Source organism: Megascapheus bottae, chromosome 30 (assembly GCF_031878675.1).
Source record: "Megascapheus bottae isolate mThoBot1 chromosome 30, mThoBot2.hap1, whole genome shotgun sequence".
In the NCBI taxonomy this organism is placed as follows: domain Eukaryota; kingdom Metazoa; phylum Chordata; class Mammalia; order Rodentia; family Geomyidae; genus Megascapheus; species Megascapheus bottae.
Window position 1 is genome coordinate 12785208 of NC_143538.1, and position 23962 is coordinate 12809169.

Genomic DNA, 23962 nt, shown 5'->3' on the forward strand with positions numbered 1-23962 from the left:
AAGTGCGGCGGCGTTCCACGGAGAGAGCGCGCATTTTGTAAGTCTGGTAGCGGCGGCGGACGACGAGGAGGAGGACGAGGAGGCGGAGGAGGCGGCTCTGGTGACCGTCGCGGTGCGTCGCGCGGCCGGCGGGGCGGGCAGGAGCGGGGCTCTCCGGACTCGGGCCGCGCCCGGCCCCGGGGTGCGCGGCTCCCCTCCTCCCCGTCCCCCGTCCCCCGTCGAGGGGCTGCGCCTGGAAGCGTCCCCCACCGTGCCAGGGCGCCGCCCGGTAGTGGCCGCCCGCCCGCCCGCGTTCCTCTCGAGAGGCCCCACCCGGGAGCGCGGGCCCCGGCTGGCCAGGGTGAGGCCCCGAATTCAGAGCCCCGATCCTGCAGAGCCAGCGCAGAGCCGAGCTGCTCTGGGTGTGCAGGAGGCCTCCCGCCTCGGGTCCCGCCCCGGGGCCGCCTGCCAGGGCCCGCCTGCCACCCTCGCTGTTCAGGCCAGCGTGTAGCACAGGTGCCTGCTGAAGGAAAAAGGCCTGCTTACCACAGTCCCCATGAAACTGCCCATTTTGGGTTGCTCTGACTGCCCCCGCCCATCCGCTGCCACCCCAGTTTTAGCATGGAGTTGGTAGAAGCCAGTTTTGGTTCTGTTGCTGCATCCGTCACCGTAGGTAGAAATTTTTAAACCTGAATCCCCGAAGCTGTTCTTTTTTCTCTTTTTCCTTTGGTAATCATGGGGCTTGAACTCGGCCTGGGCACTGTCCCTCAACGCTTCAGCTCAAGGCTCCCACCCTACCCCGAGCCAAGCCCCACTTCCCATTTTCTAGAGGTTAGTTGGAGATAAGAGTCTCAGGTCCTTTTGTGCCCAGGCTGGCTTTGAACCTTGATCCTCAGAGCTCAGCTTCCTGAAGAGCTAGGATTACAGGCGTGAGCCATGAGCCATGTACAGCTCCTCATGTGTTTTTATTTCCTGTAATCATAGTTGATCAGAACTGTGTGTAACACATCTGAAAACAAAGTGAGTGTAATAGATGTGGAGCACTCAGATGGGGAAGGGGGAAAATAAAACTTTATTCAGCTGACATATTTTTTTTTTCCTTCTTCCAGTTCCCTGATATGAGCCACAATGGACCAGAAAATTTTATCTTTGGCTACAAGTAAAACAGCAGATAAACTGCAGGAATTCCTTAAAAGTCTGGGAGAGGATGAGGTGAGTACTTGATCTACTAAAAGCAGAAAAGGAACATGGAGACAAACACAGTGACTTAGAAGGCTACTTCATCTCCTCACCAGTCTTCCTCCAGGCGAGGCAAGAAAATTTGTGAGACTTTTTTATCTTTAAACACCAGAAAATGGAAGTGGCACTGTCTAGCAAAGTGGTAGAGTACTGGCCTTGAACAAAAGAGCTCAAGGACAGCACCCAGGCTCTGAGTTCAAGCCTCACAAATGACAGAAAAGAGGGGGGAATATATATATATATATATATATATATATATTATATATATATATGTGTGTGTGTGTGTGTGTGTGTATATATATAGTTTGTTTATTTGTGATACCATAGTCTTCAAGTGGTCTGAACCTTGGACCTGAAGTCAAGGTGATACATGGGCTGTACTTGAAGATGGCTGCACATAAGCTTCTGTGCTCAGGGCTGGCACTGCTTGAGCCACAGCTCTACTTCTGGCTTTTTTTTTGGTAGCTAATTGGAGAGAAGCATCACAGACTTTCAAACCTGGTCTAGCTTTGAACCCCAATCCTCAGATCTCATGCTCTTGAGTAACTAGGATTACAAGTATGGGCCACAGTGCCCTGCTGCCTTTATAGAGTGTTGAGGTTGTTCAGTGAAAGGCAGAGGCATGCAGTGTTTTCTTTTTGATTGCAGTTGATGAGTCTTCTTCAGAATCAAGCAGTGACAGGCAAAACTGCCGGAGCCCTGGTGAGAGCCATCTTCAGAGGTAACAGTTCTTCAGTGCTGGGTTGATTCGTTTGCTTTTGACATCAGTGCTGCTTTTCTTACTGTTTGAAGCCCCACAGAAGCGAGGTCTTTTGGGGGGTGGGATTCTATAGAATCGGCTGCAATAGCAGTCACCTTAAATTTTATAATATTAAACATTTAAAAATATTTAAGAGACTTGGACATTTTGCTGAAAGGAGTTGGCGCGACTCCTTGAAAGGATCTTGACTGTTGTGGAGCCTGTAAAGAATGTGCTTTTCCTAAAGCCTGTGAGGAAGAGAGCAGCCTTCTTCAGTACATCATCTGTGTTTGTCGAGGGGCTGGGAATATCTGGGATGGAAGGATGCAGAAGCATCATGGAGGATCATGGAGATTGAGACCTGTGTTCTCAGAGTGTCAGTAGCTTGAGCCCTTTCTTTATTTTCTCTTCAGACACAGTGTCTCACTATCAGCCCCGGCTGGCTCAGTCTTCTGTGGTAAAAGTGTTAAAATGCATTCAGCAGTTTTTTCAGTAGATACTGCCTGGGAAGTAGTAGGTAGCCTGAGGCTAACTTCCAGAGCTGTAAACAAGTTGATTTCGGCTGTTTACTTTTTATTAAAGAGGCATGTTTACATCCTTATTACTCTGCCATTCCTGTGGATGTCTCTGAGGGATGGCGTTTTGAAGTGAAGTATGTTAATGACATTAAATTTGGGTCCCTGAATTCTGTTCCCCCAAAACACAAGATAGACTATGAGGTCTTCTTTTTCCTCCTGTGCTGTATAATTACCAAAGTAAGTGAACAAGCAGAGAGAACAATGATGTTTTAGCCTTGAATGTGGCCCCTTCCGTATTGCTGCTGTAAGCATCATAGCAAAGTTGGTCCCTTAAGAATTCAGTTTCTAGCCGGGTGCCGGTGGCTCACACCTGTAATGCTAGCTACTACAGAGGCCGAGATCTGAGGATTGTGGTTCAAAGCAAGCCTGGACACTAGTGTCTGTGAGACTCTTCATTTCCAATTAACCACCAGCTCAAGTGGTAGAACACTTGCCTTGAGCTGAAGAGCTCAGGGACAACACCCAGGCCCAGAGTTCAATCCCCAAACTGGGGGGAAAAAAAATTCAGTTTCTATATCCAACTAAAAATGTTTGGCTTTTCCTGTTTATCCTTCAGCTTTATAAGACTTCTTTTTCCTTTGCTCTGTTTAAAACAAGGCTCTCCCTGCTCTGAGGAAGATGGAGCCCTTAGGAGACGAAAGGTATATACTTACTGTATCCAGTTGGTTGAATCAGGAGATTTACCAAAACAAATAGCATCTGAACTCATAGGATCCCTGATGCTGGAGGTAAGATGCAAGAATAAAAGTACTTACTTGTTTGGGGGTAGATTGGAGAGTGATTATAATTTGTTGAGAGAAGGAAAAACAAGCGCCAAATCTAGTTCCCCCCCACCTCTTGGTCTGTCATGGGGCTTGACCTCAGGGCCTGAGCACTGTCCCTGAATTGGTTTGGTGTTTTTTTTTTTTTTTTTTTGGTTTTTTTTGGGTGGGTCGTGGGGCTTGAACTTGGCCTGGGCGCTGTCCCTGAGCTCTTCAGCTCAAGGCTACCACCCTACCCTTGAGCCAAGCCCCACTTCCCTTTTCTAGAGGTTAATTGGAGAGTCTCAGGTCCTTTTGTGGGCAGGCTGACTTTGAACCTTGATCCTCAGATCTCAGCCTCCTGAGTAGCTAAGATTTACAGGCATGAAGCCACTGTGCCTGGCTCTGATTTTCTTTTATCTCATGAACTTTTAGGTTCACCATTTTCCAGGACCACTACTGATTGAACTAGCCAGTGAGTTTGTTGGCATGATCAAAGACGGCACCCTAATGAATGGAAAGTCCTTGGAGTTGCTGCCTATCATTTTGGTGGCATTGTCTACCAAGAAGGAAAATCTGACTTACGGGACAGGTAATTTTCTGCCCATTTTTAGTGGCTTCTTCTCGGTTCACATGAGCAAACTTAGTTGTTGGTGTGGTTTGCATTTCCAGGTGAACTGAGTGGGGAAGAATGTAAGAAGGAGTTGATAAACACTCTCTGCTCTGGCAGGTGAGTCTAAATGGAAAGACTTGCTGGGCACAACTTCATCAGGACTGCCAGGAAGCAGAAGAATTATCATTTATTTCAAGGATTTGTAACTGTAGCATTTATATTCCATTTTTGGTTATTTATAATATCCACCAAGGATGAGTTTATCAAGGACGATAAACTCATTTTTTCCTATTTGTCTTTAACCAGATGGGATCACCAACATATAATCCAGCTGACCTCCATGTTCAAGTAAGCCTTACTCTTTTCCAGTTGCCTGTTTTCTAGACATTGACGCATAGCGTGTTCCCACACCTTTTAGGGAATTCCTTCCCATTGCCAAGATCATTTTGCTTAGTTTATTGTTCGTTCCAGCAATCCAACTAAGCTAGCAAGTCCATCCAAGGAGTCGTATGCGTGTGTGTGTGTGCACTGAAGCTTGATCTCAGGGTCGGGGCACTTTCCACTTTCAGCTTTTGTGTGGTTAATTTTTTTTTTTTTTTTTTTTTTTTTTTTGCCAGTCCTGGGCTTGAGCTCAGGGCCTGAGCACTGTCCTTGGACTTTCTCAAGGCTGGAGCTCTACCACTTGAGCCTCAGCACGACTTCCGGCTTTTTTCTATGTATGTGGTACCGAGGAATCGAACCCGGGTCTTCATGCATGCCAGGCAAGCACTCTACCACCAGGCCACACTCCCGGCTCTTGCGTGGTTAATTTTAAATGTGATGAAAGTCTTACAGACTTTCCTACCTGAGATGGCTTCGAACCTCAGTCTTTTAATCTCAGCTTCCTGAGTAGCTAGGATTATAGGCCTGAGCCACCAGTGGTTACGTAAAGATCTTTGGGTTTTTTTATTTTTTATTTTTTTTAATGATTTTTTCATATAAGAAAAATGAAAAAAAAAAAAAAGAACAGACAAAACAGTCTAATACCTACTTTTATTTTCTACTCCCAATATTTTTTTTGTCATTTGTGGGACTTGAACTCTGGACCTGGGTGTTGTCTCTGAGCTCTTCAGCTCAAGGATACCACCCTACCTCTTGGGCCACAGCGCCACTTCCCATTTTCTGGTGTTTAATTGGAGTTAAATGACTCAGGGACTTTATTGCTCCCGCCGGCTTTGAACTGCAATTCTTAGATATCAGCCCCGAGTAGGATTACAGGCAGGAGCCGCCACACCTGGCTTACTCCCAAATCTTATTTCCAAAAAGACGTTCGATGTAGTTTTAACTGATGTAAAACCCTGAGTCAGATCTCTCAAGCCAAGGCCCTTGGGTCCTGGATGGACTTTAGGACTCTGCCCACAGGGACATCCCTCTGACTGTAGAAGAGGTGGAATTTGTGGTGGACAAAGTGTTGAAGATGCTGTCCATGTTGAGTCTTCAAGAGATACCACCCTTGGTCTATCAGCTGCTGGTTCTCTCCTCAAAGGTACAAATGACACATGGGTCCTTCATTTTGGTGGTGTGCCTGACTAGCTGTGGACATTCAGTTTTGTCCTGCCCCTCCTTCACACCCGTTGCCCTTCTTGCTCTTGTTCTACTTCCTACAGGGTCTTAGAGTAGCCTCCATGGCCTTCCATCCTTCCATCATTCTCTTTGAATGATGGAAGGGGCTGGAGGCCCCTTCAGGTTCAGGACTAAGTATTCCAAGCCAGGTTGAAAATGTTCTACACGTTGTCCCTGCCCCTTGTAGCTTATTTACTTCACTCCATTCTTGGTGTTGGGAAGTGCTGGAAGCTCTGTTCTGCCTTTCTCTCCAGGGAAGCAGAAAGACTGTTTTAGAAGGGATCGTGTCATTCTTCCGTGACCTGGATAAGCAGCACCGCGAGGATCAAAGTGGTGACGAGTGAGTGTCGGGGTTCACGTATCCAAAACAGCTTGTAGGGTCTTCTCACCCTGTGGGTCAGCTACTTCCTTGCCATCTTCCCTTTCGCCCACTCGTTCACCCCAACACAGAGCTTCCATAGCCTCCCCTCCCCCCTCCCCCCTCTTCGGAAATGGTGAGGCAGTCTGCAAGGTTAGTCCAGCACTGGGAGGTTAGAATGGGGAGGGGGATGAATTAGGATGGACTCAGCAAAGAGTAAGAACAGCAGAAATAATGACGGCAGAGAGTTCTTCCAACCAGTTTTGTTCTAAAAGCAGCAGAGGGGGGCACCTCCTATTGTACCGCAGTGCGAGCCGAGCGCAGGTCCATCTGTTGGTCATGGGAGCAGCTGCACTTGTCTAACAGCAGCTTCTCGTCCCTTGACTTGAGCAGGCTCCTGGACCTCGTCACCGTGCCCTCAGGTGAACTTCGCCACGTGGAAGGCACCATTATCCTCCACATTGTGTTTGCCATCAAGCTGGACTCTGAGCTGGGCAGAGAGCTTCTGAAACAAGCAAAGGTAGTGGCTAGCGTGTTCTTCGCTTAGGGATCCCCCGGTCCAGCATTAGAGCATCTTTTCAGGATGCATTGGCTCTCCTAATGTTGTTGGTGAAATGTCTGTTCACATCTTTTGTTCATTTTTTTTAAGTCATTATAACTAAGAAATTCACACCTAGGCTTAAATTTTTTTTTTGTATGTATTTTTCTGCTAAAAGTTTTGCAGTTTGAGCATCTCTACTTAGGCTTCTGATGAATCCAGGACCAGTTTTGAAGTAGGCAGTGTGTAAGCAGTGACTCCCCTTTGGATTCTGTGTTCTAGGCAGGACAGCAAGGAGATCCCAGCAAATACGTGTGTCCTTTCAGCGTGGCTCTTCTGCTCTCCGTAACAGCAATACAGCGCTTTGAGGAACAGGTAATATTCTCCGTGATGTCTTAGCTCCTTCCATGGGTGATAGGAAAAAAGGAAATGATATAAAAAACCTGCTGAAGCTGGGCGCAGTGACTCATGCCTGTAATCCTAGCTGCTCAGGAGGCTGGGATCTGAGGTGGGTTCAAAGCCAGTTTGGGCAGGAGGAGGGTTTATGAAATCCTTAGCTCCAATTAACCACCAAAAAGCCAAAATCAAAGGTGTGGTTCAAGTGGCAGAGCAGCAGCCTTGAGCAACAACAACAGGGACAGCACCGAGTCCCACATTCAACACCCAGGACCAAAACCAAATAAAGCAAGTAGAAGAACCTCTGAGGGTTTTGTTTGGGTTTTGGGATTTTGTGGTTCTGTTTGGTTTAGCCAGTCTTGCTGCGTTGCTGGAGCAGCTCCCCTCAGCCACCCAGTGCTGCATTCCCCTGCCCCTCTCCCAGTTTTCTAGACAGTTTGGTCCTGGTGCTGAGAACACGGAGCTCACGGTTCACAGCCCGCTGGATGACTCCTTCAGAAACTGGGTCTGCACCTTCATATCCTGTGTGCAGTTAGCCAGGAGGTACAGTGGGGATAAATTGGAAGTATGCTTCATGGCCTAGAGTGGCAGAAACAGAAGGGCAGTTTATGTTGGAGCTTTCCAAGAAATTATTCCAGGTTGAATGCCAATATAAAATCATTCACCTTCCCCCACCCCATGTGTATTCTAGATTACTGGTGATTCCCCGCCTCCGCTAAGGATTGCGCCATGCCTCCGTCACTAGGCAAGCACTCTGCTCTTGAGCTGTACTCCCATCCACTCCTTTTTGCTTTTTAATTCTGAGATGTGGGGTTGTAAGGCATGAGCCGTCATGTCTGCTGTGGCTGATGTTTAGCCCTTGGCTCACTGGAGAGGGCCTGCCTGCAACTCTTACATCATGGTTTCTGTGGCGTCTCTAGCTGGCAAGTAGTGACTCAGGAATAGAGTCAAGACGGAGAGCACAGGCTGTTAGGTTTTGCTTCATTTGCCTGTGTCTTTGGTTTTGTTAGGTGTTTGATCTTTTGAAGACTTCGATCATAAGGAGCTTTAAGGATCTACAGCTCCTCAAAGGTTCAAAATTCCTTCAGAACCTGGTTCCTCAAAGACCTTGTATTTCAGCCATGATCTTGGAAGTGGTGAAGAACAGGTGAGTTAAGTAAACTATACACCAAAGATTTGGAAGGGGTCTTCCAGTGAAAACACAAGATGGGCTGAACACCAGTGACTGCACACCTGTAACCCCGGCTACTCAGGAGACCGACATCAGTGGGTTTGGGTTTGAAAACAGCCTGGGCAGAAACGTCTGAGAGGCTTTTTCCTTCTAAATTTGGCTTCCTGTTGTGGGGACTATGAAAGGCACACATTTCCACACGCAGCCTCTTCTTTAAGGTGGAATGTCACAGGCTTTATCGGCGTGAAACTTTGATTCTCTCAGTCCCAGCTGCCTGCTCCTGGAATGACAGGTGCACCCGGCTAGTAGTTGAGAACGAGTCTGAGGAACCCAGACAGGCCGCCCACCACCACCCCCATCCTCCGGATGTCAGCGTCTTGAGTACGAGGACCACAGGCATGTGGCATCAGAGTCATGCGTACCTGGGAAACACCGTCTGCCTCTGTGACTTGGAGACAGTGATAGCGACTGCTCCCTGAGAGTCCAGTGTGAAGGGTGACGTCAGTGCCTCACACAGGTTCTTAAACAGGGTTCCTCTTTCTTCACTGAGCTTTGTTCTCTTACAGTGCTCATAGTTGGGATCATGTGACTCAGGGCCTGGTGAAACTTGGTTTTATTCTAATGGACTCATATGGCCCAAAGAAGATTGGTGATGGGAAAGCTGTTGAAACAAGCTGTAGTCTTACTAAAACATCAAGCCAGCATGCCTGTGAGCTGGGGGCCAGTATCCTGCTGGAGACGTTCAAGGTGAGATCCCGGTTACTGCGGGGACGTTGGCTTGAGAACTGGGTGAGTGTGGCCCAGGGAGGAAATGGCCAGGGTCAGTGTGGTGGTGCCTGGGTGGGGTTGAAACGCTGTCCTTCCAGTTTGGACTATTTCTCTGTCTTTGTGGGAATAAAAACTAGCTTTCCCATGGTTTTCTTTCTTTTTCTTTTCTTTTCTTTTTTTTTTTTTTTTGTGGTGCTAGGGATTGAACCCAGGGCCTATGACAGTGTGCTAGTCTCTCACTCCAAAATGCAGTTGTGTTTAGGTTTGTTATAGAATATCAGACTTTGAGAATTATGCTTATGGGTTTGATTTTTTTTTTTTTTTTTTTTTTTTTTGCCAGTCCTGGGCTTAAGCTCGGGGCCTGAGCACTGCCCTTGGATTTTTGTCAAGGTTACAACTCTACCACTTGAGCCTCCGCACCACTTCTGGCTTTTTCTAAGTATGTGGTACTGAGGAATCGAACCCAGGTCTTCGTGCATGCTAGGCAAGCACTCTACCACTAGGCCAAACTCCCGGCCCCGATATTTATTTATTTATTTATTTATTTATTTATTTATTTATTTATTGCCAGTCCTGGGCTTGAGCTCAGGGCCTGAGCACTGTCCTTGGACTTTCTCAAGGCTAGAGCTCTACCACTTGAGCCTCAGCACCACTTCCGACTTTTTTCTATGTATGTGGTACCAAGGAATCGAACCCGGGTCTTCATGCATGCTAGGCAAGCACTTTAACCACTAGGCCAAACTCCCGGCCCTTTTTTTTTTTTTTTTTTGCCAGTCCTGGGGCTTGAACTCAGGGCCTGAGCACTGTCCTTGGGCTTTCTCAAGGCTAGAGTTCTACCACTTGAGCCACAGCACCACTTCTGGGTTTTTCTATGTATGTGGTACTGAGGAATCAAACCTGGGTCTTTGTGGGTGCTAGGCGAGCACTTTACCACTGGGCCACACTCCTGGCCCTGGAGGTAATTTTTATGTGTGCTGGTACTAGGTCTTGACCTCAGGGCCAGGGCACACTCACTCTCCCTTGGCTTATTTTTAGCTGAAGGCTGTCACTCTAATACTTGAGCTACACCTCCACTTCCTGGAGGACCCCAGTGACATACTACTTGCTCTGTTTTCTTCAGGTCCATGAGGTGATCAGACAAGAAATTCTGGAGCAGGTTTTCAACAGAGTCATTACCAGAGCATCCTCTCCCATCAGTCATTTCTTAGGTACAGAACTTCGAGAAGATGAGAGAAGTTCTTAGGAATCTTTATGTTGAAAGCCATGCTGGTTTGGAGCCTCTGATTCTGAGGCCAGGAAGGCCCACCCAGGGAGTCAGTGTCACCAGTAGGGATGACTCCAGGATCCCCTCACTCTTCTTATCCAGACCCACTGCTGCTCCTGGGCCCTTAAGAAATGCTGGTGTTCGCCCGTGAAACCCGTGCAGTCCTTCAGATCATCTCTCGATCACTTTGTGCCTGTTAGTAGATGGTGGTTACCCTGTACCATGCAGGAATGGCAGGAAGAGAAAAGTGCTTGGTGATGGGTGCAGATGCAGCCATTGCTTAACCACAAAGTGCATTCCTCCGTGTAGTCTCTCCCTGGGGTTGGCTGAGTCCAGGTGTGGGGCCACAGGATTTGTGCTGTGTAGTCAGAGGCCAGGGCACCACTGGTGTGCTTTCACTGTCATACAGAAAGAAGGTCTTTCAGTTTATTTTGATCAGTCACGGGGCTTGAACACAGGGCCTGGGTGCCATCCCTGAGTTGTTTTGCTCAAAGCTGGTGTTCTACCACTTGAGCCACAGTTCTCCTTCCTAGAAAGGTTTTTAATGTATCAATTTCTCTCTCTTTTTTAATAGTTCTCTACCACTTGAGCCACAGTGCCACTTCTAGTTTTCTGGTGGTTAATTAAAGAGCCTCACAGATTTTTGTGCCTGGGCTGGCTTTGAACCACAATCCTCAGATCTCAGCCTCCTGAGTAGCTAAGGATTACAGGCATGAACTACTGCTCCCAGTTTAGGCAGTTAATTTTGTATTCTTAAATTATCACAAAAAAATGTGAACAGGTCTTGGTTACATTGGAAAAATGTTATTTCCGTAGAAACTTGATTTGCGGTATGTGTGAGTTCAGAAAAGAAACCACCATTTTTTTTTCTCTGTCTTATTTCTGTGTAATTGTCTAGTAATTTGAAGCAGCTGACTGTAGCTTGTTTTTTAGACTTGCTCTCAGAAATCATCCTGTATGCACCCTTGGTTCTTCAGAATTGTTCTTCTAAAGTCACAGAGACATTTGACTATCTGTCCTTCCTGCCGCTTCAGACAGTGCAAGGCCTACTTAAAGCAGTGCAGGTAAGTCTTCTCACCTGAGTTGCGTGCGTGCCGTAGTGGGGCTTAACTGCCCAGGGGAAGTTTGATTACATTCCTTTTGTGAATGCATATGCCTTAGGAAGTCCTGTTTTCTTTGAGTTGGAAATGTAGTTTGGATTAAAAGTTCCACAGCTCTGAGCTGGAGAGCTTTCCAAGCTGGCCCCTTGCATCCTTAATGAAATTATTGAACGTCTTAGAGAATTATTGAGTGTGACAAGTTTGCAACGGCCTTGACAGCCAGCTACAGCGTGTACTGCTAATCATTTCTAGAAAACGTAGTCAGTACTGAGACGCGCCTACAGACACACCAGAGTCTGGATCCTGGCAGAACTGAATGGGCTAACTGCTCTTCCTTCTACCCTGTGCTTCCTCCTCAGCCACTGCTCAAAGTCAGCATGGCAGTGAGAGACTCCCTCATCCTTGTCCTTCGGAAAGCCATGTTTGCCAGGTAAGGCCCAATCCTGAGGTGGCACCAGGGTGCTTTACAGCCCCATCAACGTGTCTCATCTGCTCGCTCCTTGCATCGAGTGCTGCTTCCCGTCTGTCTACAGAGCAGCCCTGCAAGGGGAGAAGTACCACAGTTCCCCTGACAGATGAGGAGACTTAGGCTTAGGCAAGATGAGTCCTTTCCAAAACTCTTGACAGAGGTTGATGGTGGAAGGGAGCGCAGGGACTCTGCTATTTATTGTCTCTGTGTTTCTGAACCAGCCAGCTTGATGCCCGGAAGTCTGCAGTGGCGGGGTTTTTGTTGCTGCTGAAGAACTTTAAGGTTTTGGGCAGCCTGGCATCTTCGCAGTGCAGCCAGTCTATCGGCGTCAGTCAGGTAAGCACTGCCCCGCTAACCACAGGACGTGCCGGGCGCTGGTGCAGCGAGCCTGAAGACTGTATGAGCTGTCAGTCAGTAGTGGCAAATCGCTGTGTGCTGGGTGGGACAGCCTCACTGCAGCTATTGGATTCCACTGAGCTGTGCTCAGGACATTATCGTCTGTCTAGGATGCTTGATTGTGGCTCGTGCTCTATCACTTGAGCCATGTTCCCAGTCTGGTATTTTGCCTGATAATTAGAATCTCTAGACGTTTCTGCCTAGACTGGCTTTGAACTGTAACCCTCAGATCTCAACCTCGTGAGTAGTTAGGATTACAGGGATAAGCAATTTTTAAATGCAGCTACTAGAAAATTTTAAATTACCTGTGTGGCATGCATTTATGGTACATCCTTTTATTGGATAGCACTGTATTAAACATTACATTAGTGCTTTACTTGTTTAATCTTTTTGTACATTTTTATTTATTGGCTCACATTAGTTATGTGGTGGGAGCAGAGGTTCTTCGTTACATTTACTATCATTTAATCTTCACAGTAATTTTCTGAGGCCAGGTTTTTATAATCCATTTAAAAACTAAGCATATTTACCATATGTGTGTCAATTAAACCTACAATCTAAAAAAAATAAAAGTTTTTACAATCATCTGATAAGCTGGGCCTTGGGGCCATAAACTTGTCTTTATGATTTAAATGACGTGATTTGCAGACATTGATAGTTCCATCGGGAATCTCTTATTGCTGTAGTATGACTGTAAAACTTGTGCCACAACATAGGACAATAATGTTAGGATCCGCAGGAACCATTTGTGCATATTAAAGATGAGGGAACCAGGACTTGAGAGGTTGGATACCTTGCGAGGCTGTCGTCAGTAAGGGGTAGAACTAGGATTTGATGTGGTGCCATCAACTACCTCACCAGATGGCTCTCATCTGCCCCCCTGTGTTTTAAATTGAGCAAAGGATGTCCATTCTTGGCCCTGTCCGTCTCTGCACCGCCCTGGGGTTCTGGAACTGTGGCGCTATGTTCTTGGATGCAATCCTGTCTGCTTCGGTGCCGCATTTCCACATAGTGGAAGCCAGGTGGAATAAGTGTCTTAGACCCAGCCAGGAGCAGAGGTTGGTTTTATCCTTAAAGGAGAGACTGGTGAGTTGCACAGGAACTGGCCTCCCCTCTTTCCAGGTTCGTGTGGACGTCCACAGCCGGTACAACGCTGTTGCCAACGAAACCTTCTGCCTGGAGATCATGGATAGTTTGCGACGATGCTTAGGACAGCAGGCCGACATTCGCCTCATGCTCTACGAGGTGGGTCACACATGGGCAGACCCCCTTGGCCCTCCGTGTGTTCTCTCTTGGTTGACACAAAGGCACAGGCCTGCATGCTAGGGCTTATCACGATAGTTGAGGTACTTCACATCGACCCGGCTCAGAACCTTTCAGTGGGTCAGCATTTATCTTCACATTATCTCATTCCACTTGTCAGCCATTGTAGACGCCTACCTTTGTCCCATCTCCCCGCCTCATTCACCTTAGTTTTTATAAAAATACTTGGCTTACAGGTCTGACTGAATCATGTAGGGTTTTTTGTTGTTGTTTTTTGGGGTTTTTGTTTGTTTGTTTTGTTTTTTTGGTTGTCTTGTTGGTCATGGGATTTAAACTCAGCGCCTGGGCACTATCCCTGAGCTCTTTTTGCTCAAGGCCAGTGCTCTCCACTTTGAGCCACAGCGCCCCTCTATAAGTCACGTAGTGTTAGAGGGCACAGCAGCAGTGCACATAGCTCGGCTGATGGGACCAGGAGTGGGTTGTGGAAAACTCTGTGTGAGGATGCTGGGTATGTCAGCGTGGAGAGACCGTGATGAGAATGGAGAGCCTGGGATCACCCAGTAAGGAGGCCAAGTGGACGTTATTGAGAGAAGAGCTATGCCAGCTTACTTCCTTTGTCTCTGTGAAGTGAGTTCCTGAGCCAGCCGCAGGACGTGTGGCATAGTCGATTTCCCAGGCTCACTACAGAAAATATGGAGAATACAAACTGTTTTCCTCGGACAGATCGCAGTTTGAGGTCAACCCAGATTAAACGTTCACAAGAGCCTATTGCCACTACCGGCTGGGTGGTGGTCGCCTCTGTGGTCCCAGCTACGTAGGGTCAAGAGAGTCTGATTGCTCCTAGGGCTTCTGTGACGTGCTGCGAAGGAACTCTCCGCTGGCAAGCTCCATCATGCAGGCGCTGCTCTCCCAGGTAAGACGTGCCTTAGTGCATGAGTAGGTCGTGAGGATGGGGGTGGGGGAGCTGCTGGGTGGTTGCAGCTCTTCTGTGCCCTGCAGTTGCTGTCCTCTGACAGGTGCCTGGGTCTTGCCAGGAAATGTCTGTACTCTTCACTTAGAAAAGGTTTTTAAATTAGGAAACGTTTCAGACACTACCAGGAGTTTAGACAAGGAAGAGCATCATGTATAAATAAACCTTTTGCTTTCAACAGTGTTCGTGAGACATTAACTGGAATCTTTTTGAACAGCTTGAAACATAATTCAAACATAGTTTGTTTGACATGGACATGGGCACAGGCTTGTGCTTTCGTGTGTTCTCTCTTCTCTTTCCCTCTCCCTTCCTCATCTCTCTCTTGCCCTTTCTCTTGCTCTTGTTCTCCCCCTTCCTTCCCTGTCTCTTCTCTACCACTGCTTAGCGATAATTCAGGTAGAAGTTCCATTTAAAATTGTAGCCTTGGATGTGTGTGGATTTTTGGAAGGTCTTTTGCTATCAAAACGCTTTCCTTGGCCTTTGTCATGATCCTATCTAAAATAGATAGCCTGTTGGCTATATAGGTCTTTTGGACTAGAATGGTCAACTGATCAGTCTGCAGGCATTTAGCGAGAATTTTAAAAAATGATACTTGAGCAACTTGAAGCAACACTCCCTGACCAATGGAAAGACCAGTAGAATGCTGCCAACATCAGAAAAGGATTCAAAATGAGTGATGGCGGACAATTTTTTCAGTTCTAGTGAATGCTACATGGGGTTGAAGTAGTTTGCACCTAGTACACTAAGAATCCTTGTTCGGCAACTATATGCTCATTTTTTTTTTTCCAAATGAAGGGCAAGATACTGGTAAGTTGGTCAGAATCAGATCAGTGGTGATATGAATCTTGGACTCGGCCCAAAAGTTATACTGAAGGTCCTGATTGCCTGCGCAGGGTTAGAATCGGTGTGAGGGAATACAGGGCAGGGATCCTTACGAGCCTTACCCATTTTGCGCCTGAGCCAGGGCAGAAGGATGTAGGCCCGCAGGAGCAAGATCAGCTTCGCTGCCCTTTCCTGTGGCCAGCGCCTTGCCAAGGCATCGGCTAGTAAAGGTACTGGTTGTGTCAATATGAAGAAAGTGGAGGGATTCACAAGCTCTGATGGTTCTCCCCCTTGCTGTCTGCTTGCAGTTAAAACTGTACTACGAGCCCAAACCTGATGTACTGCCACCTCTGAAAGTAGAAGCTTGTGTCCTGATGCAAGGGAATCAGATCTCCCTGCAAGAACCCCTGGTAAGACTTGCATTCCTCCTACAGCCATTATTCTCATGGGTGGAAATAGGCTTGATGGTCACAAAGAGATGCTTTTCCCTGTGGATCTTTCCCTGCCCAGCCCTTCTGACCCACTGCCACCCTGGGTCTGTGGACAGGGTGTCCGTGAAGATGGGAAGATTGCAGTTGGGAGCTAAACTGGACACTAGTTACATGCACTAGCCAGGCAGGGTGGTACATACCAGCAATCACACATACTCGGGAAGTAGAGGTCAGAAGTTTGTGTTTGAAGCTGGCCAGGACGAAATCGAAAGACTTGGTGTGCAAAGCAAATTGAGAGGAAAAGGACACGTGTCTCCTTTACAGACTTGATTTCCTTGTCTTTCTGCAGGACCACCTGCTGTGCTGTACTCAGCACTGTCTGTCCTGGTACAAGAATGCAGTGCTGCCCCTGCAACGGGGAGACGCAGACGAGGAGGAAGACGGTGTCTACCAAGAGCTAGACGACATGCTAGGGTCCATTACCAGTAGAATGGTGAAGAGTGAGCTCGAAGACTTTGAACTCGTGAGCACCGGGCCTGGCTGCGGGGAAGCCTAGGAGTGGGTAGTGAAGAGCTTGCTGATTCTGACCGCGTTTCTTTCAGGATAAATCCGCGGACTTTTCTCAGAGCACAGACACGGGCATCAAGAACCACATGTGCGCACACCTAGTGATGGGTGTCTGCGAGGTTCTGATAGAATATAACTTCTACGTGAGCAACTTCAGGTAAGACCGTGGGTAGTGCACGTAGGAGTAGCCTAGGCCCCACACTCTACAGCGTGCCTTATGTGGTCTCTAGCCAGAGGGCACTGCATAAGGTTTTTTCACCAGAAAGTACCAGCTCGAATTCCAGTCGGGCCTATATTGTTCCTCTAGCAGGCGTCCATATTGTTTTCAAATGGAAGCCTGAGGGCTGGAAATGTGGCCTAGTGGTAGAGTGCTTGTCTAGCTGCATGAAGCCCTGAGTTTGATTCCTCAGTACCACACACACAGAAAAAGCCAGAAGTGGTGCTGTGGCTCAAGTGGTAGAGTGCTAGCCTTGAGCAAAAGAAGCTCGTAGAGACCATGCCCAGGCCCTGAGTTGAAGCCCCAGGGAGGAGGAGGAGGGTAGCGGGGGGGGCGGGGGGGGGAGGTCAGGTCTCAGCTGGAAACTCAAGTACGCTTGATTTTTAGTAGAGGACTTGTGTTCGAGGTAGTATTGGACTTTGCCGCTCTGCCTTACCATGTAAATAAGAAAAAGCTACAGCGGGTGGTCTGCGACTGCTGTTGTGAGGAAGGCCCGTCCACTCACAGATGCACAGGACATTTACCGAGTGGAAAGGTGACCCAGCATGTGCTCACTTGTGTTCTTGACGGCCTCTTTCTCCTGTTACACAGTAAGAATAAGTTTGAGGAGATTCTGAGCTTGTTCATGTGTTACAAGAAGCTTTCTGACATCGTTAATGAAAAAACTAGTAAAGGCAAAAGCAAAATGGCCAACAAAACAAATGAGAGTTTTTTGTCTATGAAATTTGTGTCGGATCTTCTCACTGCACTTTTCAGGTAAGATTCTACTTGAGGGTATAGAAAAAACAGGTCAGAGCTCACTGTGGTGTGCTCCAACTCCTCAGAAGCTAAAGACAGAGGGTCACAGGTTTGGGGCTCAAGTGGGAAGTTAGTGAGACACTGCCGCAGAAACCAGCAACAACTGAAGGCACAGGGGGCAAGCTTCAGGGTGAGGCCCTGGGTTCAAACATCCCCTTGCCCCAGACAAAGGCAGCAGCTTAGGAAAAATAACATCTTCCTGGTTTACCTGTACTACCCCAGGTGGACTGGCTCGCAGTCCTTGATGCACTTCCTATAGCCCTGAGAAACACATGAGGAGGCTTTCAAATTCCTCAAAGTGAAAGTCGCGGGTAGGAATCAAGTCTCTCAGGTTTTCAAAGCGAGTCATAGATGCTGGAAAATCCACTTGAATGCTTTGAACCCAGCAGTGGGTTAAAAGAGAGTCAAGGAAGAAGTGGAATTAATAAAGGGACAGCCAAGAAACCTCAAGGCCGAGGCTGACTTCGGTTTTGTCGAGTGTAAGGGCCGAGGGGAGGGAACCGTGGTGGCAGTGATTGTGGAGCATGGTGTCCACTGGGCTCTGCACCCCAAGAGCCTGACAGCTGCAGGGGAGGTGTGCTCTCTCTCCCTGGGGAGCAGCCGGTGAGGCTCTTGCTCTCTCCCTAGGGACAGCACCCAAAGCCATGAGGAGAGCCTGTCCGTCCTCAGGTCCAGCACAGAGTTCATGCGCTATGCCGTGAGCGTGGCTCTGTGCAAGGCACAGCAGCTGAAGGAGACAGGGCACGTGGGTGGCCCTGACAGCCACAACCCCAGCAAGACCTTCCAGAGCGTCTGCGACATCACCCGGTAACCCTCCCCACCCACACCTGTGCCAGGAGGGCCTGCAGGCCTGGTCTTCTCCAGCAGAAAGCCAGGAGTGGGGGCTGAATGCACCACTGCAGTTGAGACTCACCTTACACCAAAACACAGCCTAGCATGAGGAAGGAGGGCGGCATTGTGGCACAGTGACAAAACCCAAAACGCACACACATCTGATAAGCGATTCAGAAGGCTAAGGAGGGCCAGGAGCATGGCCGAGTGGTAGAATGCGTGCCTACCGTGCACAAGCCTTGGGTTCAGTTCCTCAGTACCACGTCCACAGAAAAAGCTGGAAGTGGAGCTGTGGCTCAAGTGGTAGAGTGTTAGCCTTAAGAAAGCCCAAGGACAGTGCCCAGGAATGAGTTCAAGGTCAGGACTGGCAAAAAAAAAAAAAACCCAACTCTACTTAGAAAGAAATGCTCGTGTGTGGTGCTTCTGTGAGGGGATCTGCTGTTGCTGCAGCTCTCGAGGTGCTGCCCACCTTCCTGTCCCTCCGCAGGGTCCTGTTGTGGAGATACACTTCCATCCCCACGGCCGTGGAGGAGTCGGGGAAGAAGGAGCGGGGGAAAAGCATCTCGCTGATGTGTCTGGAGGGCCTGGAGCGGATCCTCTGCGCCGTGGGCCAGTTCTTCCAGTCCAGGGTGCAGCAGCTCCTCAGGGCCCTGGGTGAGCACGGGCGCTCTCGGCTGGATTTTAAGATGCGGAGTTGTGGAATAGATAACAAGTTGCTCTGCAGAGGAGCTGGGTGATGGTGGGTACTCAGAAGGCTGAGATCTCAGGATCTCAGATTCTAGTTCAAAGCCAGCCTGCCTGGGCAGGAAAGTCCGTAAGACTTCATCTCCATTTAACCCCCCAGAAGGTAAGCTGTGGCTCAAGAGGTAGGGTCTTGAGAGGAAGCTAAGGGACAGGCCCCAGAACTGGCACAAAAAACAAAAATCATTTAGTTTCAGAAATAATTCAAATCTTCTTCCAACCTTTCTGACTTCAGTTTTTAGCTGCTTGAAGGTGGGGTGGGGATCTCACAGAATTCTTCTTCATTCCTTGATGTCACAGATAATGAAGAGGATGGCGCAGAGGTCCCCGTCACCCAGAGGGCAGCCTTCCAGATCCGACAGTTCCAGGTGGGCATCTCACCTGCTGTGTGCCCACCAGGGCCTGCAAGGCGCTCCTTCTGTCAGACTGCTCAGACCAGACAACAGAATCTGGTTTTTAGCCCTTGTCAAAAGCATGGCATGATAAACTATTACAGGGGTTTCTTTAGCAAAAAAGTCTACCAGGAGCTGTTGTGGGGATATAGGGAGGCAAAGTAGAACAAATTGCTGTCTCAGCTTGGGCTGGATTGGTGAAATATGGGCACCTCAGAAGGCCTCGGCTGCTCAGAATGGCAGTGAGAGCCACCAGAAGTGGAGTGTGACCCGCATGACTGCTGCTGTTTGTCTTCTCAGAGGTCTTTGTTGAACTTACTCAGCAGTGGAGAGGAGGATTTTAATAGCAAAGAAGCCCAGCTGCTGGTTGCTGTCCTTGCCAGCTTGTCCAAGCTACTGGAACCGTCCTCTCCTCAGGTAACGGCCCTCCCCAGCTCACAGTTCACGAGGAACACGGGCTGTGTTCCTGCCGGCGCGTCTGCCCTCCTGTGCACGGGGCACCAGTCAGTGCTGGCGGAGCCTAAACACAGCACAGTTGCGCAGTTAGCTGTGTTCATGGCCAGTCTGCGTCTCGCTGTGAGAAGCCACGACCTTGGAGAGAGTTCATGAGAGCTGAGACCCTGTGTCCATGAGCATGCAGGCAGGGGCAGGAAGGAGTGCAGACCCACACGGACCAGAGCGGGGCTGTCCTAGACACAGACCCTAGGGCTTGAGCCCCTGAGGAGAGCAGTGTCAGGAAGAATTAGTTCATTTGCTGTGTGATGAGAGTGGTGTTCATAAGACAGAATTTTGGACTTTTATTCTGTTAGTGCCATTATCACTTTGAGTCACAGCACTGTCAGGTGGCACACATTCTGGCAGGTCATTTGCTGACTTGTCTAATATCTGAATGATCTCTCAAGTTTCTGCAGATGTTAAACTGGACGTGTAAGATTTGCAAGGAAAACAGCAGGGGTAAGTTTGCCCTCTTCATTTCCTAAAGGCTGTGTATGGAATTAATTTTAGAGAAGGAACGACATTCCATTCACCAGAGTGGCCTTTGTGGCAGAGGTGTTAGTGCCAGGTCAGGTGTTGAAGAGACCATAAGCAGAGCGTGGCGGTGCTTGCCTCTAATCTCAGGGTTTAGAATGCTGACAGGAGGCTCATGAGCTGAGGGCTAGCTTGGGAAACCTCATTCACTGCTGGTAGAGGTGTAAATTAGTGTAACATCCTGGAAACCAACTTGACAAAAGCTACGAAAGTCAAACCTGGGCCTGCGACCCAACAATTCTTTGAGCAGAAGTCTGTGGAGGACTGTTTGTTGCAGGACTATTTTTTTTTTTTTGCATTTTTTTATTGTAATTAGTAAAAGGGTTACATGATATTTGCCAGATAGAAGGTGCATTAATTCACGTCCATTGATACCCTTTCACATGTCTTGGTACCCATTTCCCTCCCCCCTGCAGGACTATTTTCATAGGTCCAAACAGAGCTCAGCTGCTCTCAGCAGAGTGGAGCAGAAACTGGGTGGTGTCTAGGGCTCAGCATTGCGATCCCATGGAGATGAAATCCAGAGTCAGATCAGCTCATCCGTGGTGGCGGTTTCTTTGCGGGGAGGGTCTCCAGGGCCAGAACTAGTGAGGGACAGGTGGGTGAGTTAGAGGGCACCATGGCAGTGGAGGTACTTGTCTGGACAGGAAGGTGGTGTTGTCATGTTGTGCCGGGGAGTCAGGCGCAGCCTCCCCTCTCCCCCTCTCCCCTTCCTGCTCCAGAGGACGCCTCGTTCTGCAAGAGCTTGATGAACCTGCTCTTCAGTCTGCACGTACTGTACAAGAGCCCCGTCACTCTGCTGCGGGACTTGTCCCAGGACATCCACGGGCAACTGGGAGACATAGACGAGGTACCCGGAGCCACCACCGGCCTCGTCCGTGTCGGCGGGACTCGGAATCCCCTGTGCAATGAGGTTTTCCATTCCCTCCTCAGGACTGCGAGGTGGAGAAAAGCGACCACTTTGCAATGGTGAACTTGAAGACAGCTGCCCCCACTGCATGTGTGAGTGCTGACCCCGTCCTCCCTGCCGCTCTGCTCCTGTGATGTCATCATGGTGGCTTCTGCCCCGAGCCCATGCTTGCTGGGAAGCTATGACTGCTGTCACAGAGGCTGCGTGTTGGAAGCCACGCCACCTTCTTTCCCTTTACAGTTACTGGTCCTGAGTCAGGCTGAGAAGGTCCTGGAAGAAGTGGACTGGTTGATCACCAACCTTAAAGGACTAGCAAGCCAGGAAGCCCTGTCAGGTAAGTGCTGCTTCCGCTGGGAGTGAGGAGTGGTGCCAAGAGGAAGGCAAGCAGAATGTACACTGGATCCAGGGAAAGGCGGAGCTCCCTGCAGGTGTTTGTTATTGTTGGCCTTGGTGGAGAGGGAGGCGATGCACCAGAGCCACGCAGGTCAAGGTCACCTTCGGCCCTTTTGCTTTCATGCCCTCCTCCTCCCCAAGCCCCTTCCCACCCCTCCACCTCCCTGACCGGTCTTAGGCGTGGGTCCCCTGGTTCGTCTCTGGAGCTGGCTTCATTCCTTTGAATGATGGGCTCTACTCTCATCCGCTGTGCCGAGGATGAAGGGCCTTGGTGTGGAGTAGCTGAGCGGAACTCCAGTGTGTGCAGCCGCATTTCCCTTACCCATCCGTCCTTCCATAGCACTAGGCAGAGTCCACAGCTGGGGACTGTGGGCAGAGCTCCAGTAAACTCAAGGCTGCGGCTGTCCCGTCTTGGAGATGTGTACTCACAAGTGGTGTGGCTGGATAACTGGAGGTTCTGGGGTTTTGTGACTTTGTTTTTCTGAGGCTCCTCCATACTGATTTTCACCGACCGAGGCTGCACTAGCTTCTGCCTTGCACCTTCTGCATTCCCTCGCTCTGTGTGCTTGACATTTTATCTCCCGGGTCTCTGGAGAGGTTCTTCTCCTAGACGGCCACGGCTTGCTCGAGACTGGGGTGGGGGTTCTGTTTTATTAGGTATGTTGTCTGTGCCTTGGGCTTTCACCTCCTCCCCCTCTTGTATGCCTGTGATATACAGAAGGGAGCACAGCAGCCTGTACGCCAGGCTGTGTGGAGGGAGGCAAGGAGGGAAGGAGCGCAGCAGCCTGTCTGCCCCAGGGACAATGAACGTCCAAGCCTGGGGTGTCCCCCAAAGCATGGGAGAGTAAGGGAGGCAAACAGCGTTTGCCTGTGGTGGAGGGGAGGCGAGGGCCCAGCGTCATGCCTGCGTCTCAGTGTTCTCACACTGCCAGCATGGAGCCATCCGTGGAGAGGAAACCCAAGAAAGTCCAGTAACCACAGGACCCTGAGAAGAGTGCTCACTCCACCCGGCCGCAGACATTATACAACCACCAGGCAGCTCCCCCAGCGACTCTCTGGTCTCGGGGTTAGAGTTGTTTCCCGCCGTCTCCTTCCCTGCCCGAGCCCTGGCACAGGCAGCATCTCACGGGCACAGTGGCAGTGGGTGTTTACAAAGATTTCTGGCTAATGGCGGAAGAGAGGCCACGTGCCTGAGGCGCAGCACTGACGGGTGATTGACGGGTGATGAGTGCTCGCGCTGTTTTCCTTGAGGAGAAAGCTGGCTGACCTGTGAGTTTCCTTTCTCTTCAGAGGAAGTCTCTTCGCAAGCAGTTGCGCAGAATTCCGCCGCTGCCAAAGGCATCGTCATGCAGCTGGGGACGCTGCTCACGTGCTTCCATGAGCTGGCACAGACGGCCCTGCCCTCGGGCAGCTGCGTGGACACCCTGCTGAAGGGCCTGTGCAAAATGTACACCACACTCACCGCCCTCGTCCGATACGTGAGTCCCGGAGGCCCCTGCCCACATCCGTGCACACCAGGGCTCCGTGCAGTTGGCTCACAGGTGGCAAGGATGCCGCAGGCCAGGGAGAAGCGGCCACTCTAACCCCGACGGCAGTGGGAGTTCAGGAGTGTGAATCTTAGCAAGTCCACAGTCATTCATGTACAACTGAAGACCGCCCCGCAGACCACCGGACGGCCATGTGGCCGCCGTAGACGATGCAGCTCGCTGCGGCCCCTTTTCCTCTCACTGGCATTTAAAAGATAAGGAGCAGAGTCCATTGGTGTTTGTACACTCAAGGTGTCTCACCCTGAGGAACCTGGGTGTGTGCCCGTGCACCTGTATGCCAGTGCCAGGGCTTCAGTTCAGGGCCTGGTTGCCAGACTTGAGCTTTTTTGCACAAGGCTGGTGCTCTTCCACTTGAACCACAGCTCCACTTATGTCTTTTTAGGGGTTAGTCAGAGATAAGAGCTGCAGACTTTCCTGTCTTAGCTGGCTTTGGCCCGCAGTCCCCAGCTGTCAGCCTCCTGAGTACCTACAGTGACAGGCCTGGCTGGAGGACTTTTTTTTGGTGCCAGTCCTGAGGCTTGAACTTAGGTCCTGAGCGCGGTCCTTGGGCTTTCTCAAAGCTAGTGCTCTACCCTTGGAGCCACAGCACCCCTTTTGGCTTTTTCTGTGCGTACCACCAGGGGCACACTCCCAGCCCCTGGCTGAAGGGCTTTTAAAGCAATGTGCTGAGCTAGTCAGAAACAAAGCCCTTCCTTGCCCATTACCGGAAGCCTTACATGCAGTGGGCGGGGCCTTCTGTCTCCATCCCTCTCTGCACAGCGGCCCCGGCCGCAGTGGTCTCTGGTTCCTTCCATGTCTGCTAAGGCTGGGACTCTCTTGTCCTTAGCATCTCCAGGTGTGCCGGAGCTCCGGGGGCATCCCCAGGATTATGGAAAAGCTGGTGAGTCGCGCGATGCGGCCAGGAGTGGGGGGCTCTCACGCCCAGTGTGTGTCCTGTGCGGGGCGGGGCTCCTGGCTCACCAGCGCCTCTCCTGTGCTGTAGGTGAAGCTGTCCGGCTCGCACCTGACCCCGCTGTGCTACACCTTGATCTCTTATGTGCAGGTGAGTGAGCAGAGGCGGCTTCGGGCCAGGCATCTCAGGACCCCTGGGGCTGAGGGTGG

General features: G+C 49.8%; 1 protein-coding gene across 3 annotated transcripts in view; it reads left to right on the forward strand.

Annotated features, from left to right (window-relative positions):
* Positions 1-23962, forward strand: part of Fanci (FA complementation group I) — a 26318-nt gene continuing 2356 nt past the window's right edge. The window contains exons 1-34 of one of the 3 annotated variants that reach the window (XM_090321543.1): positions 37-112; positions 1089-1191; positions 1867-1939; positions 3133-3263; positions 3711-3867; positions 3948-4005; positions 4195-4236; positions 5290-5413; positions 5745-5830; positions 6242-6368; positions 6669-6761; positions 7793-7929; positions 8520-8700; positions 9842-9929; positions 10919-11049; positions 11445-11515; positions 11776-11890; positions 13073-13195; positions 14058-14126; positions 15314-15415; positions 15786-15959; positions 16039-16160; positions 16812-16976; positions 17646-17825; positions 18337-18503; positions 18891-18958; positions 19283-19399; positions 19885-19936; positions 20734-20861; positions 20945-21013; positions 21162-21255; positions 22605-22792; positions 23688-23741; positions 23844-23903. In XM_090321543.1, the coding sequence (XP_090177669.1) occupies positions 1108-1191; positions 1867-1939; positions 3133-3263; positions 3711-3867; positions 3948-4005; positions 4195-4236; positions 5290-5413; positions 5745-5830; positions 6242-6368; positions 6669-6761; positions 7793-7929; positions 8520-8700; positions 9842-9929; positions 10919-11049; positions 11445-11515; positions 11776-11890; positions 13073-13195; positions 14058-14126; positions 15314-15415; positions 15786-15959; positions 16039-16160; positions 16812-16976; positions 17646-17825; positions 18337-18503; positions 18891-18958; positions 19283-19399; positions 19885-19936; positions 20734-20861; positions 20945-21013; positions 21162-21255; positions 22605-22792; positions 23688-23741; positions 23844-23903 (3630 nt within the window). In that variant the 5' untranslated portion in view covers positions 37-112; positions 1089-1107. Of the gene's footprint in view, positions 113-567; positions 653-1088; positions 1192-1866; positions 1940-3132; positions 3264-3710; positions 3868-3947; positions 4006-4194; positions 4237-5289; positions 5414-5744; positions 5831-6241; positions 6369-6668; positions 6762-7792; positions 7930-8519; positions 8701-9841; positions 9930-10918; positions 11050-11444; positions 11516-11775; positions 11891-13072; positions 13196-14057; positions 14127-15313; positions 15416-15785; positions 15960-16038; positions 16161-16811; positions 16977-17645; positions 17826-18336; positions 18504-18890; positions 18959-19282; positions 19400-19884; positions 19937-20733; positions 20862-20944; positions 21014-21161; positions 21256-22604; positions 22974-23687; positions 23742-23843; positions 23904-23962 lie in introns of those variants that run through there. The other 2 variants (XM_090321541.1, XM_090321542.1) reach the window with 2 other exon arrangements.